Here is a 16,559-nt window from a genome sequence, read left to right as displayed (position 1 = left end):
GCGAGGACTTTACACTCATCAAGTTATCGTCGCTTTCTTGACAGCAAAAAAACAATAAGTGGAATAGATAGTCTTCTATTTAGATCGCACTTTAAATTATGCTAAAGACTTTGTTTACGATAAAGCGAGAACACCTAATACCAAAGCTTTCCAAAATTACAATGTATTTTTTATTTACAAAAATACATCGTTAATGGAGCTTTACGATTTTGTAGTAGTAAATATCAATGTGTAGTTAACCTGCTTGTATTTTTTATTTTGGCTTTAGATAAAAAAGTTCGTAAATGTTAAATTTAAAACATATTTTTGTTTCACATCGTAGCCAACCATCTAGTACAAAATACCGTTAAACTTACGCTTGACATATCTTATGGAACAGAACTTTGTAGAGCGCAATAATGGGATAAGTAAAAGAAAAGCACGATCCAACTTAGAAATATTCAGTTAGATCCGTAGCATTCGTGTAACTTGACGTCAGTGACAATTCAATGGCTTTGGACAATTTTCTATCCCGAATGGGTTTGGATACAAAACTTACTGACAGGTATTTTATTACATATATGTATGTAATTTGCTTTCTGTTAAGAACTTTCGCTGTAGTTGTAGCCTATACACCAATTTTAAAGAGGCATGGCTTATTACATAAATATTATTTTAGGTATTCAGAATTTACGGGGCCCATGCATGATCAGCCCTTATTTTACACATATGATCCGTCTGCATCACCGCACAGTCATGGCATCTCCACTAAACAGTAAGTAAAAGTTTTTAACGAAATAATGAAACAGCATTAACCGTAGGCACGAACTTACGGGATTCCGTAAAATTAAGAATGTATGCAGTAGAATTTACAGCCGAAAAAACCCTTCGCATGTTTTTATTATGTCCAATCCTTCAATACTCAAACGTAAACCAAATTATTTATAAATCGCGATAATTCGAAACCACTAAATTGGCTTTATTGGCAAAAACTCGTGCACAATATTTAAAAAAAAATACTAATTAAAAACTTTTCCATAATGTAGTAAAAATAAAAATAATGTTAGACACTGTTATTTTTTTCAGTCATCACTCGGGCGCTGGTCACAAAAGCAACGCAGCAATGTCCGCCCTAACGTTACTCGCATTTCTATTCTTCCTGCACATATTGCAGCAGTGCTTGAAGGACCACATGATAAACATGAGCACTCCGCAAGTTATGATAATGACCGCAGGCAAAGAAGGCGAAGATAATATCGCAAAAACGTCGCATACCAGCAAAATAGACAAAGCCGGTAAATCGAACGACGAAATCAATTCTCAAACAGAAATGTCAAATTTGAATAAAAGAAAAATAACCGACGACAAAGACGCGTTCGAAAACCAAAACATCAACAGAACACCGACGAAATCTTTGATGAAAATAAAAACCGAAGAACATCGACCACAAAACGGCGCGCAAAAGGAAAAAATTTTCAAAAATCACGGCGGTCGAAGTTCAATTGCCGCTAATTTTTACGATGACACCGATTACTAGATTTTTTTCAAAAGTTCAACGAAATCAATTTTGTATTTAAATAAAAATAACAATGTAAATAATACCGTTTATATACCAATTATATACAAACATGAATTTTTAAACACATACATCACAATCTTCCTTCGTTTCACTGACAAATCAGTAGTCTTACTAAATATAGAATATTTATTTCATATTGGTATTAAGATCATAAATGAACTAATAGTACGAACAAACCGACTACTTTTAAGATAAGATGTACTACTAATTTATCAACATATATCAATAGAGTTACAATATTTAAATTACATAGACATAATTCCAGTAATTTTATAAAACTCCTATTTCAGAAATGCATCAATATTTATCTAATAATTATAAAATCGGTCTGTCTAGCAGAAATCTAAAAAAAACCTATATCTTAATTAAAATAAAATTAGCTTACCTTAAAAACTATATTAATTTATCTTGCTAACAATGCTATATTGTTAATTTATTTATTATTGTGTTTTTAAACATGTTGCGTGATATAAAACTTTAAATATACTAAATATTGCTAAATCCGATTGGTCCTATTGCGTTAATGAACTAAACAAATATTAACACGTTCAGTGCCAACGATTTGGCTTGCGAGACCACTTAAAACAAAAAAAAAATTTGTAGTGGCATGGAACATGTTAAAAAAATAAATATGCAATTATTACAGGACATTTAATCAAATGAAACGATTATTATATTTGTATGATTAATTCCCTCAACATAATGCCACTTATAAAAGTTTAAAAAACGTAACTTAACAAGTATTCTAATATTAAGTTAGTTGCCGTTTGTTACTTAAAAAGACATCGTTACTTAAGAAACTTTTGAGGTTAACTGTATATATAACCTGTGGTAAATCTTGTCAAACCAAAGGTCGGTTTGGTAAAGAATTCCCTATCTATGGAAATTCTTAACAAATATTACATGCGAAGTATATTTTTGTGAGTTCGTCGTTTCACAAAATATGTAATAAAATCAGCTAATTTTCATTATAGTGGTTTTTTTTTGTTAATAATTAAATACATTGTACACTTTAGTTTACTTCATCTTTAGTAATAAGTTATTTTTCCACATGCAATTTGTTAATTTCAAAAATTCCACAACTAATCCAAGTATAAAGCGTGAAATGGAAATGTACATCTTTCATTTGTAGAACATTATTATAATTATTATAATTATTAAAAAAAACATAGAATTACATACCTCCAAATATCATGTTTCATAAAAGTTAACTTGAAAAAGTGACTTATTTTTCATAAAAGAATTCAATAGAACATAAAATAGAATATTTAACACTATTTTTTGCACTATGTTCTGGTATCGATGCCTTTTAAAACTTTCAATGCCACTATAATTTTTAATGTAGTAAACTAAACTCGCAGAGTTAGTCGGTGGTATTGAAGGTGTTAAATGGCTGTAAATATCTAGAGATATGTAACATCTATAAAATAATTAATTGCGTCGCACGCGCTCGATGTACTTAGTTTGTGTAAGTGCACTGGAACCCATTGTTGGATCAGTCATTCGATTCCAATCTGTCTGACCGACAACAAATCCTATAGCGCGCATTTTCTCTTGCTCTCTTCTCTCTTCTATATCTGCCCAACGCACCTGTTTTACATTACAATACGATAAAAAAAAACAATATAAGAAAATATGTACATACTCACCTTTTTTTTAAAATAAAATTTATAATAAACTAAACACAGACTTTATTGTCTATTGCAAGTATAAAATTCGGATTATTCATATTTTATTTGTCGATTACTAAATGATTTACGTATAAATCCATAAAGTTAGAAAACGTAGAATGTCTTAGGAGATTAGGTTAAAAAATTAACCGGTCCCCTTACCTTGTAACAGCCATAAAAAATTTGAACTAAAGCCGTTTTAAAATATATCAATTTCATTTTTTATTTCATTGTTATAAAGTAACAAAGTAGTAAGCAAAAAGTCGTAAAACCGATTTTTCATGTTGAAAAAGTGTTATAAAAATTTTTCCGGCATCACTACAGTCTATTCAAAAAGAAACTAAACTGGCGAGTTATTATTAAAAAATAATTAAAAACATAAAATGTGGTAGTTTATTATTTTTCTTTACGTACTACGTACATCACTCTTGCGTGCTTTCAAAAACTGTGACGTAATTATGAAATAAAAATATGGCTTTTCAATACAAGCAAAGAAAATCTTAACTAATCTCTATTCGTCCAAAACCTAAATAAAAACTTAAAATCCAGTGGTACCGCTAACGAAAGTGTTATTTTGAATCAAAACCATCCCGGAGCCATTTAAATATAAATGAAAAATTTCAAAATTAACCCAACAATTCACATAAATAATTTGAATATGTACTTACAGTTTTCTTTCCCGGCTTTGCAACGTTTGGTTTCCAATCGTCTATTTGGAGGTAGTCTTCCATGGAGAGTTGCGAAGGCCGGAGAGGTTTGTTGGTGCCGTCGAGCCGCGCTGAAACAATGTATCAAACAAATCAACAATATGAAATATATCTGAAGAAAAAAAAACTAGAACTATGACACTATTTCCTTAAATATACATGTATATCTTATATATAATACAGGTATATGTTATATGCAGAATGACTACAATATTTTAAATTAAAAAAAAAAACATAACCTCAAATCATCGACACGGCCAATGATCTAAGATAATCGTATAATAAACAAAATAATAACCATAAATAAAATGTCATATAAGAAACCTACCTAGTTTAACTGCGTCGTCCATTTTCTCCCATTTCGATGTAAAAAGATTTTCAACCTGTGTTAGAACTCTGCCGTTTTAGTAACAACGCTGAAATAAAAACTGTTACCCTATCCATACTAAAGCATCTAATACACGTAATTACAAAATATAATAAGTATGGGTATTTTGGGAACATTCGTAAAATATAAACAAAACAGAAAGATTTAAACATGTATAAAAAAGCATAATAAAGTATAATAACAATAGGTAAGTTGTAGATAGACACATTTGCTGCAAAATAATTATACCTGAAAATGTTTACAAATATCTCACCTCCGTTTCTTCAACTGCATCCTCCATAGTGACTGCATCATCAGCATCTTCCATTTGCACATCGGTGATAGCGGCACTCTGCAACAATGTGGTCGGGTCCAACTGTATGTGGTGCGTCGGTGTGGGGAAAAACTTGGCATTTAATTGTTCAATTTCTTCCAATGTACGATTGTGAATGTTTCTCTTGTAACACGTTGCTACATCTGCCTCCATGGTGCAAACATACACCTGGGAAAAAAAATACAGACAAATTAACCTCATATTTTTTTAAAGAAAATAGTAATAGACTTATCATTGGTTTCCGAGACCAAAACTCCTATCTTAAACGTCATATGTCTCTAATTAGCTTTAACAAAATAGAGATAACAATATGTTTTACAGGGATTTAAATATGAAAAATTTAAGGATAAACAGGTGGTGTTCCTGTTTTTCAGGTGACATATTAAAAAAGATACAAATTAAATCGGGAGATTCAATAAATAAAATTGTTGTAAATTAATAAAATAGTACACAAGTTGTTACCTGAAATCCATGCTGCCTGGAGAAGTTCCAAACATCAGCATAAGATTTTAAATATTCATTCACTGCATCAAATATTATAAACGTAAAATATCCATCCGTTATACTCCTTTTGAAAGCACGCCTCAATGAATTCATGTAGCTTTCCTCCATTTGTTGTTCATATTCATATTTTAATGAAGGTTTTTTAATCTAAAGTGTATAGGAAAACAAAAATCATATACTTAAAGTTTGAAATAAAAAAAATCTATAATTTTTTTAATTACTAACAGTTTTGCCTGTGACTGGATCATTGACTTCTACTTCTCCCTCTTGCATAAAGTAATCATCTATTGACATTATTCTTGCAGTTCCACCATATTCAGCTTCTTTATCTCTTATCAATTTAGCCAAATATGATTTACCACTACCTGGTAATCCTGCAATTAGGAAAAATTGAGTTAAATATAAACTCACTGGTCTTTAACTGTTACATGTTACAAAATTGTATACAAACCTCTTAAAATTATAGCAATTTTATTGGGTCTCATTTCTCGCCCTGGAGGTTCTAATATGTCATCTATCATCACAACATGCTTTGCACTGACGGTCTCTTTATTTTCTACCGTTTCTTTTCCTTTTTTAGCGGGAAAACTTCTATCATCATCACTGCTGTGATCTCTCTTTCGGTTTTCTTTTTCTTTGCTCCTACTACGATTTCTATTGTCATCCCTTCTATAATCTTTGTATCTATCCTTAAATTCGTCTCTACTTTTTTCTCTATCTCTATAAAAGTCTTCTCTTCGGGTATATTTATCAGAGTCATCTCGTCTCCAATCATCTAATCTATCATTCCTACGCTTATCGTCATATACATCTCGGATTGGAGGTCTAGGTCTATATGGTTCTCTAATAATTTCTCTAGGTCTTCGTTCATAATCTCTATGATAAGGTTCTCGGTTCATTCTCTCAGATGGAAAATTATCAACATTCGCAGTACGTGGATGTCTTACAAATAGTTCATCTGCTTCCCTTTCAAAATCTTTCTTTTTATCATCACTATATGTTGATTTATGATTATATTCAAATATATGCACAGGGTCAATAAAATCACGAGCTAAAATAAAGTTAAAAAAAATACAAGTAAATCATTAACTCTGAAAATGTGCAGTCTTAAAATATGTTAAAAAGTTCTAGAATTATTCATACATACATTTTGAGCTAAGTTTGTGAAAATTGAAATATCTGTCTACTTAAATTTAAACAATTTTATTTCAAAATATGGACTAATAGACTAGAGATTGCTAATTTTTTTACTCATGCTAACATTTTACGGGAGACCTAAATTTTACTTTCATAATAAACATGTTAATTACCTTTCAATCTCAAAGACTTGTGTTCATATTCAACAATAATTGATGGTGTAAACATAGGTTGATCAACCCACTTTGACCTAGGCACAGGGGTTGGAGTTGGAAGTACTGGATTATCAGGTATATTTCTACCTTCCTGAAGACCTCTGTGATAATTATCAACATTACCCTGTACAGGTTGACTTTGTAAAGGGTGGCCACCCAAGGGCATTGAGTTCATTTGATTTCTCGGTGGTACATTTTGAATATTGTTTTGAGAATAATTTCCATAATATTGATCCATTGGTAAATCCTTCTGAACTTGATTGTAAGGACTCTGTGCAAATTGCCCATTACCTCTGTTGTATAAGTCATTAGATCCAGTATTGAACGACATATTTTGTGTGCTACCAAAATCGGAATTATTATTGATTTGATAGGTGTTAGCTGTTTCTACATTACTCTGTAATTGATTACCAACAGGATCACCAGTTTTTTGAACAACCATTGAAAGAATATTCATAATTTTTTCATCTCCCAATATATTATTTATACCTTTAGAAATTGTTGTATAATCTGGAGTTTGTGAATTTAATCCTATTTTACCTCCTATTTTTTCCCCAGTTATATCAATCACATCTTGAGGTTTATTCAACAGTTTATCTTCAGGTATCAAGTCTAATCCTGGGATACCTTTAGAAGCTTCATTTGTAGGTAAAAATTTTGACTGTTCCATACTGGGATAGGAATAAGGATCAACATTTTCATATGACTTATTTGTATGTACTGCACCTACTTGTCCATAACTGTTATCACTATTATAAGAATGTTCAGCACCTTCGTAATGTTGGTATTGATTATGGTCAAAACTTTGATGAGTATAATTTGTATCTGGATTACTATTAGGTTTTTGTGTTTGTATATCACTTGAAGAGCAATTATTTCCAGAATTCTGGTTTAGAGGTGGTGGAGGCACCAGCATATTATTGACTGAACTAGTGTTACTCAGTGCCGGAGGAGCAATTCCAGTTAATCGAGCTCGCTTTTGTTTCATCTGTTGACGTCTCTCTAGAAGCTGTGCCCGACAAGCTTCAAATTTTTGTTCATATTCACTGTATGCTTGTTTATCAGGATGATTTACATTTTCTGCTTTCCATTTCTCAATCTCTTCCTCCCATTTATGAAACTGAATATCAAATAATCTCTCTTCCTCTAATAATTTTTTAAGAGCATCGGAATTCTGTGAAGTATTGCGGCTGTCTGCACCATTTGACCAAGTTTGGGTATTACTGTCCATAGGTTTTGTATTAATTATATTATCTGGCTTTGTAGGAGTGTTTGATGGTGGCGGAGGTTTGGGAGTATAGAGAGGCCTGTCGTTTTTATGTGGCGGCGGAGGTTGATCGGGCGGCGGGGGCGCAGGAGGGGGTGCACAATTAACTGGAGGTAAAGGAGGGCCAGCGCCCACAGCTGGTACAGTTTGCATTTGCTCCGCATACTGTAACAAAAGTTATCGAATTAATCCCTTACGATATTTAGATATATATACAATTAGAAAAGGTTCTTTATTCCAATCAAAAACAAAACCTAACCTTGTCTCCGTATTGAATTTGCCACTGGGCATATTGTTGTTGCCATTGTGCCCACTGTTGCCAATTTTGTTGTTGTATTAGAGTCCATTGATCAGGCGTATACCCCATGTTCATATTCGGAGTCATGGGAACTCCGGCATTCCAGGACCCAGATGGCATTGGCCAAGACATTTTGTATCAAAATTGTTTAATGTAACAGTAAAAATATTTCTTTTTCAATAAATATAGTATATTCTCATGAACACTACGCATAATTGAACGACTTATCATTACAATAATACCGCCATCTTAACGTAAGTTTTTATGTTATTTTTCAACCATGTTGTACCACCACAGATAAAAACATTTTTCTCTCTTTAAATAAAGTGGAGTGTCAAGGAAATAAAAATGTTTGTTTTTGGTACAAGCTTTTTAAACCTCCTTGGAACATCCCTATTGTACCATAGACATAAAGTGTCTTTGGTACTAAAGGGATGTACCTCCTCAAATAATATATCGAAATTTTTGATTCGCTTTAAGTTACTATCATTCGAAAAAAATTACAAGAGTTCCAAAAAAATTATTTTAATTTTTTATAAGAATTTCATTACATAACTTGTTAAAGGGACATTAAATTTTTCAACATTTAATTTAAAACATTGAACAGGTTGGCCTATTTTTAAGGCTAAAAATCAATCATTAGCTGAAGAGTAATCAATTTAAAACCTTCCTACGTTATTCAGTAATAGTCTGTTAAAAGACTATTCAAAATACTTTTACATTCGATAATCTATGAAATGCTACTCAATTCTATAAATAACATCAGAAAACCATATTTAGTGGTTGATAAGAAAAATACAACGCGCACTGGGACAGCTTGGATGACTATGGCCTAGTCGCCCCTAAATTGGGTAGGCTCTGAGCCCCTCGATGGGAGCGTATAATGAGCTGACTACAATGAAGAATAATATATCCTTAAGCATCTTGTGAAAGCGACCATCTTTGTAAATTTAGTCATAGTTAACTTAATTCTACTAGTCTAGCCATTTCAAACTTATATTGAGATCGATTTAGTATAGGAAGGGAGTCCAATTTAAATTACTAGTTTTAATCTAAATAAACAAACAAGGTAAGAAAAACTAAACCTTTAAATTAAAAGGCACTCGTTGTTAATTTACTAAATCAGCATTTTCACTATGAATCTGATTTACATTTATTCATTATTTGTCATAATTATTGTTGGTTCTTCTTATTAGATTAAATTCAACCAACAAAAACTTTCAACAAAAAGCTGTCTCTACTACAAGATACACATACATTTTTAGTTTAATGCAAATTAATTAAGGATGCTAATTAATATTAATGACAAAAAATTGTTTACTCGTTTCTTATATATATTGAAAAAAAAAAACATCGAATTTTGATCGAAATCGAGTTCGCATTTCTAACATTCATGTAGGCCGACGTCAATACATCACTATTGCGACGCCATTTTCGCTTCTATGAAGTATTGTTTCTCGACGGTGTCGTTTTTAATTTCTGGTAAAAACAAATTCAAATAAAGTTTTACAATTAAAATAACGTAGTTATTTGGAACTTGATAAATCAAGCTTTGTGGAAAACTAAGTTTTCAAAAAGTGTCTAATACACTCACAGTGATATCGTCTGCGCGGGAAATGTTTCTACGTTTCTTTTAATCCTATACAAATGCCTGTAGAAAAACATTTGGTATATTTGTCTTTATATTAGGTTATTTTTACAATGATTTCATTTAAAGGTCGAGAAAGTAAAAGAGGGCGTACTTACAAAATGTCCAAAAATTTAGAACGTTTATATAAAGAAGGAAAATGTCGAGAATGTAGAGTTCTTGTTACTCGAATGGACTTCGCTAAAATTCTCGGTAAATTTACCAAAGTAAAAATACAGTATGAAAGTAGTTCGTCATCCAAGCCGAAAAAGAATGTTGACTCTTTTTCGGTAAATGCAAATTCTAGGTCAAAGTGCAGTGAGAATGGAATTACACCGAAGAATAGCTACAAAAAGCAGCCACCAAAAGCATTGCGGACCCCAAAAAATTCAAAGGTAAATGAAGTTAACGTTGATCCAGATTCAGTAATTCCAGAATGTGATGAATCTAAAAAGACTCATCCTCCAAATAACATACTAAAAGAAAATAATGGATTGACAAAACAGTTAGTTAGTGATAAAAGCTACAACTATGTTAAAAAAGTGAGTTCTGGCTTAAAACAATATGGTATTATGTTTACTTCCCCAACAGTAAACAACAACAACACTAATGAATTGAAAAACAAATTATCTTTGCTTGATTTATTACCTAACCTAAATAAAAGTATATTGCCATCAGAAGATTGGAACATGGACTATTTTCCAAAAAATGAAGAACCCAAAGATGATAAAGTATATGATCGCATAGCTGCAGAATTAGAAGACTTAATGTATAATGAAAAGCCAATAGAAAAGTTAAAATCAGAAGAGTCTGAAGTGAAGGTTGAAGAATTTCCTTCTATAATGGATATACTAAATGACAATATTACAGAAAAAAACCCAGAAACTATTCAAAAGGAAATTGAACCAAGTAGTTCTGAACCTTTTAAAGACAACATTCAATCAAATGATGTTGAAGCGATGCTTTTAGGAAAGCCAAATGTTGAAAAAGACCCGGAACCAATTGCAATGGATGTTGACAGCACTGACGTCAGCAAACTAATAGAAGATATGGATCAATTTAACAATATCACTGACAGTAGTAAGGATAAAGATGAAAGCTCGGTAAAAACTGAAGAAAGACCATTCACTGAAGTATCCGATACCTTTATAAATCCAAACAGTCCCTCAATACTTGATGAGGCATTAAAAAAGGGTATTGAAGAACATTTACCCAATGAAAATCAGCAGACAGATGCTTCTTCTGAAGTTAGTAATCTAGTGGAAAATGATAATAAGGAAGACAATAAAAGCATTCCTCCTAATGACTTAAAATTGACTCAACTTGATGTGAATTTAGAAGAAAATGTATCTGATACAAAAACTAATGAACAAAACGCAACCATTTCTATTCCTGATAGCACAAATATAACACATGTTGTATTTAAAAAAATGTTAGGCAACAAATGTTTGAAATCTGTAACATGTCCGAAAAATTTAAAATATAACATTGAGCTAGAGGAAAAACCTGTTGAGTTTATTGGAGCACCTAAATACATTTCAAGTTTAGAAGACTTACAAGTGTTACTACAAATTGTGAATGAAAGTGAACTAGGAAGCTTGTATGTCTTATCACTGAATTCTTTATAAACAGATCAAATACTTAGACATTTACTGTATTTATGTGCATTGATAATAGGGTATTGTTAACATTTTGTTTAAATGTTGAATTTAATTAATTGACGGTAAAAAAGTTAAGATTTAATGTATAAATAAATTAAGAGAAAATTGCTTCGCAATACAACAGGTTATTCAATTTTGAATAAAATATATTGTACAATATTTCTATAATATATATTATATAGATTATTACTAAAATATCTGTTTCTAGATCCTCATGACCACCTTTAGTTCAAGATATATTGACAGGTAAAACAGAACACTGACATATTTCTAGGATTTCTGCAATGTCATATTGTTATAATTTTTAATTATTGCTTTAAAGTAATTTCCATTAAAAGTTTAGCATTTTAAAGTTAATAAAAACAAATCACAGTGAAACTAAAAAAAAATGGCACATTTATGTACTAAATGTAACACATATATGACTGATGTTCATTCACATAAAATACACTACTTGTAATTTTAAGAGTATATTAAAAGTTAAAATAATACAAGGTAAGTAATATAAACTTCTTCAATGATCATATCTCTAGATGAAACCTAATGTGCATTTTAGCAATTCGGTAGTTTTGGTGTTTCTCCACCTTTAATGAAAAAAAAAAATTCAAAAAAGCCAAAAAATATATTGATCTTAAATTGTTAGTGTTCAAATGAAAAAAATATATATTTATTTTAGTCTTCGTTTAGGGACAGGACAACAAAAATTACACTAAATGTATTTTTATTTCTATATTTTGCTCCTAAAGCAATACGATAATTCAAAAAACAGTGTCAAATAATACTCAGGTAATGGTCTAAAACTAAAACAAATATCTTTATCTCGAAAAGTTAAACAGAATAGTATCAAAGAGCAAGTCTTGTTTTTCGTAATTAAACTTTTTATTTTTGGATATACAATATTTTTCCAAATTTGCTATGTGAGATTGAAGGATGGAAATACAAAATACCTTATTAATTATCTTGTTGAACATTAAAATAAGTGAAAGTATATTAATTTATAATAAACTTTAAAATAGGTGGGCAACACAAACGAAACACCTAAAACATTCTCGGTCCACCCAAGACAGTTATGGCCCACTAAAAGGGTACAATTACGATCCATTACTTATATTACAAATGAAAATTTAAATTATTATTTCACATTTATCTTGGATTGTTATAATAAATTCTATATCAGAAACTACCATAATTATTCGAATCACATTTTATTAAATTAAAATAATTGGCCTCGCCTCTTATTTTGTTTTTGATCAAGTTAACCGCTAACAAAAATTTTTGTTTTATTTCCGTTACTGTCCATTAAAGATTTGAGCAAAACTAGAAAATACGACTTTTAGGTGGACCGAAACTGTATTTTTACCAATAACCACAACCAAAATCTGTTAAAATTTATAATGTGTTTACTTCAACTGGGCCATAACTGTACAGTAGGCGGAATTTTATGATTTTTTAAATCCAATTATTTATTCCTTAATTTTCATGATATGATTTGGGGGTAGATGTGAAAGTGATATGGCGACCCATCTCATGTAAAGTAGCGAAAACGGAAACTACCACATTAAAATCATTTAATTTTGTTATTCACTGGATTTTCCATAACAAAAGTTTTGTTCCCCAAAGCAAAGGAGTTTGTTATCTAAGAATGATCGAAGGAGAAAGCTGTTCAAATTAAACGATTACAATATAGACGTATACGGGAGTAAGCCAAAATAATTTACGGATAAAATACACCATTTTAAATTAAAAGACAAAGTAGTTTGAGTTATTGTTTCTAATCCTATGAAAAATCTTACTTTCTTAGCTTTCGCAAACTAATTTGGTTTATTATTACAATTATGATAACACTAACCATAAAGTCCTAAATTGTTTCTGAAAAAATCAGTCTCAAAAAATTAGTGTTGCAAGTTTAGTGATATAGGAAAAGCTACCAAACAATTTTAAAGTCTCGGGAAATCGTACACAGATAATACTCCTTCAAAGGTATAATGTGGTCATGTTGGATTCTTCTCAGATTAAACAATCGATGGTCAAGGGGGGCGGGGGCATTCCAATTCCAGATGTTTATCAACATGTCGAATTTTTTTAATTAAATAATGAAAAGTAGTTTTTGAGTTATTCATAGGAATTGTAGGCACTTTAGTGTTAGAAGTAGTTTCTTATGATTTTAATTTTTTTATATTCTTGGCGACGCCCTTTTCTTAAATTAAAATCCTGCAGGGTTATTCACCTTCTGTAAAACAACTAGATCCGACATTGAATGTTCTATTTATTATTAATAAATTAACTATTAATATTGTGTTAATTTCTGTCTTTCATTAAAATGATAAACCTAACATTTTGTAGTTCATTAACTTTTTTACATATTAATTTTCGAAATTTCCTTACCTTTAATTCATAAAAATATGTAGTTTCACCATTATTGTCGTAACACGATGAAATATTATGTAATATAACTAAATTTGGCTATATGTTACATAGTGCTTAAATTTTATTTTAGTAGTAGAAGATTGTATTTTTTTGTCTGATTAAATATTGATATATATATGTAAGTTACATCGATTTGCATAATTAGTTTTAACGAGAAATCTACCATTTATTTTCAAGTATCAGTTGGATTCTTCAGATGCGATTAAACTTAAGAATCGAGTAAAGTTGAAAATTCGTTGTCACGATATTTTAACGAAATGTTTGATTACATCTTCACGAATTCAGAATTTAGATATAGTTTTTCTCTTCGGAATAATATGCTTTAATTTGTCGTAATGGAGTGTTTGATTTTGTTCTGTATGAGGATTGTGACATATGGTCATTATGCCCACATACTTGAAACATTTTGTATATTAAGCGTGTTTAATTATGTTATAGCCTATAGATGAAAAGAATGTTTGCATTACTAGTTAACAAATAATTGTTTTATATGAGACCCTAAGTGTCAGGAAAATACCGACAAACAACGACCATGGACATCCGCAACAAGCCATTTTTAAAGCTCGCAAAGAAAGAAATGTTTGATAAAAGATTAAATACAATTATAACACACAAACAACAAGGAAGAGCTTTTATTAGGTAAACATGATAAGCTGTTGCATTTATCCATTTCAACATTGGAAAAGCGCTCATGTAATTGGTGAGCACGTATAAAATGTGTGTGAAATTATCAGTCACCTAAGACTAGGTCAACATGTTAAGGAATCAACACTCGAAATACATGATTACAATATAGGCAAGGCAACTTAACCAATATCCTTGTTTCTAGGGAAATAGCTGTAGTAAGCCCTTATGATCAGACTTAGTTATTTTAATTTTGATTAAGTTGCTTTTTATCATTTGTTTATACATCTAACTTACCATAGTTATTATTTAGAATCCTTGAAATATAATTAGATGTGTACAACTTATATAAATTTATTAAGTAATAATAAACGTTTGCTTTGGAATATTTTGTTTTTATTGCAAATATTGACCTTTTTAAAATTTGTCTTTAAGTAGTAGTTGGATCAAAAAGAGATAAAGGAATTAAGGTGAAATAACATTAGTAAATTAAGTTTTACAATTCCTTATATTCGTACTCATTAGCGAAAGCATCAAATCTTGACGGGTAGCTAGTTTGAGTGCCTTCTCTGATAACTGACATAGTAGCAACTGCGCAAGCCGCTCCAATAATTTGATGTAAAGGATAATCTTTATGAGTTACCAAATAAGTTGCTAAAGCGCCAATGAACGCGTCACCTGCTCCCTGTTTTTTTTTTTTTTTTTCAAAAAAATGTATTAGTTTTTTTTAATAAGGAGATAATAGATCGGATAAAAAAAAGAATTTAAATACTCTGAAGTACTTACAGTTGTATCTACGGGTACAACTTTTTCGCAACAAACGTGAATACATTTGCTATCGTATTTTGTGGAATAAATTGCACCCTTATCTCCGAGAGTTATTATAACCTTTTCACATCCTGATTCTAAAATTTTTTTCAACGCAAATGAGCCGTTCCTGAAACGGTACATGATATTTTAAATAAAAACCATTTAGCTACAAATTACTTAAATTTTATCAAATTTTTAACTTACGTTAGGTCAACCGCATAGCCAACATATAAAGAAGCTTCTGTTTCATTGAGACATAGAATTGAACAATAGGGAAATATGACCTCGGTATTTTTTATGGCTGGAGCAGCATTAAACAATTTCAGCTGAAATTTTAATTTAATTATTCAATGTTTATGGCAAACACCAATGGAGTTGCTAGAATATAAATAGAAATTATAAAAACATACACCCTTGCAACGTTTGAAAGCTTCGAGTGTTGACTCAAGTGGTGTTTCCAATTGTCCTATAACAATATCGGCAGTTTCTATTATATCCCCTGCTGCTTTAATATCTATACTGCTAAGGTGATTGTTAGCCCCTGGAACAATTACTATTTGATTTTCTCCGTTTTCTGCAACCATAATTTGAGCAATGCCTGTTGATACATTGGGTGTTAACGTAACGTGACAAACATCTACGCCAAGTTCTTTCAAATACTTTTTATATTCGACTCCCCATTTATCATCTCCGAGCTGAAAGGAATATATTAATGCTGGTTAATTAAACACGCAACGAACGAGATTACGCCAGTCCCTATATTTAAACACGTCACAACGACAATTGATATCAATGAGACATACTCTACTTATCATATATGTATTAGCTCCAAGTTTAGCCGCAGCCACACATTGGTTGGCTCCTTTTCCACCGTAACTAGTTACAAATTTATATCCATGAAGTGTTTCTCCAGGATTGGGAAGCCTAGGAGCGTACCTGTAACATATCTAAGATGTAGAACTGAATATCTTATTTATATTTCGTAACTTTTAGTTGATTCGTAATAAATTTATACATTATTATACATACGTTGTAAAATCAACACTAGAAGATCCTATAACCACAATTTTATGGTTTGATCTTTTTTCGTCCCCCGTATCCATTTTAACTGATTAAAGTAAAATTATCTATTGAATCTGCAAAAATACACTTGCTCTAACTTCTATATTGGTATAACAATCGTCAACCACTGACTGTTACGATCTACTCTACCTTATCAAATAAGCAGATACCTATAATGTATCTAATTCTTGCATTGCACATTTTGATAGAAACATAACCTCACTTTTCCTAATCACTCATTGTAAATTGAATTGGAGTCATTCATTAAGGATAAATTTTAAAACTTTGTTT

At 30.8% G+C, this 16,559-nt stretch overlaps 4 protein-coding genes across 7 annotated transcripts; 2 read left to right on the top strand and 2 right to left on the bottom strand.

Moving 5' to 3' along the window:
* Positions 1-359: 359 nt before the first annotated feature.
* LOC106719963 lies at positions 360-1,680 on the top strand. Its single transcript, XM_014514458.2, has 3 exons — positions 360-544; positions 659-754; positions 1,066-1,680. Exons 1-3 carry the CDS (start codon positions 489-491, stop codon positions 1,514-1,516), a joined length of 603 nt encoding a protein of 200 aa, XP_014369944.2. The 5' UTR covers positions 360-488; the 3' UTR covers positions 1,517-1,680.
* A 1,239-nt stretch (positions 1,681-2,919) lies between these two features.
* LOC106720041 (YLP motif-containing protein 1) lies at positions 2,920-8,349 on the bottom strand. Of its 2 annotated transcripts, XM_014514601.2 has the most exons (9): positions 8,019-8,349; positions 6,451-7,924; positions 5,592-6,191; positions 5,366-5,514; positions 5,099-5,287; positions 4,577-4,804; positions 4,264-4,318; positions 3,897-4,006; positions 2,920-3,148 (listed from the first exon to the last, which is right to left on the bottom strand). In XM_014514601.2, the coding sequence occupies exons 1-9, from the start codon at positions 8,187-8,189 to the stop codon at positions 2,990-2,992; spliced, it is 3,135 nt and encodes a 1,044-aa protein (XP_014370087.2). In that variant the 5' UTR covers positions 8,190-8,349; the 3' UTR covers positions 2,920-2,989. The 2 variants fall into 2 exon arrangements, with proteins under 2 accessions (XP_014370087.2, XP_014370088.2); XM_014514602.2 differs by lacking the exon at positions 4,264-4,318 and having other exon boundaries at positions 3,073-3,148.
* Positions 8,350-9,468: 1,119 nt separating this feature from the next.
* On the top strand, positions 9,469-11,463 carry LOC106719861. Of its 2 annotated transcripts, XM_045680899.1 has the most exons (2): positions 10,003-10,079; positions 10,363-11,463. In XM_045680899.1, exon 2 carries the CDS (start codon positions 10,374-10,376, stop codon positions 11,310-11,312), a length of 939 nt encoding a protein of 312 aa, XP_045536855.1. In that variant the 5' UTR covers positions 10,003-10,079; positions 10,363-10,373; the 3' UTR covers positions 11,313-11,463. The 2 variants fall into 2 exon arrangements, with proteins under 2 accessions (XP_014369814.2, XP_045536855.1); XM_014514328.2 differs by having other exon boundaries at positions 9,469-11,463.
* Positions 11,464-14,777: 3,314 nt separating this feature from the next.
* On the bottom strand, positions 14,778-16,498 carry LOC106719903 (ribokinase). 2 transcript variants are annotated; one of them, XM_014514383.2, is made up of 7 exons: positions 16,419-16,464; positions 16,236-16,342; positions 16,010-16,142; positions 15,617-15,901; positions 15,411-15,532; positions 15,183-15,333; positions 14,778-15,081 (listed from the first exon to the last, which is right to left on the bottom strand). In XM_014514383.2, exons 2-7 carry the CDS (start codon positions 16,307-16,309, stop codon positions 14,893-14,895), a joined length of 954 nt encoding a protein of 317 aa, XP_014369869.2. In that variant the 5' UTR covers positions 16,310-16,342; positions 16,419-16,464; the 3' UTR covers positions 14,778-14,892. The 2 variants fall into 2 exon arrangements, with proteins under 2 accessions (XP_014369869.2, XP_045536895.1); XM_045680939.1 differs by having other exon boundaries at positions 16,236-16,498.
* Positions 16,499-16,559: the final 61 nt, after the last annotated feature.

Source organism: Papilio machaon, chromosome 14 (assembly GCF_912999745.1).
Source record: "Papilio machaon chromosome 14, ilPapMach1.1, whole genome shotgun sequence".
Lineage (NCBI taxonomy): Eukaryota > Metazoa > Arthropoda > Insecta > Lepidoptera > Papilionidae > Papilio > Papilio machaon.
The sequence above is the reverse complement of the archived record's forward strand: the minus strand, read 5'-3'. Positions and strand labels throughout refer to the sequence as shown.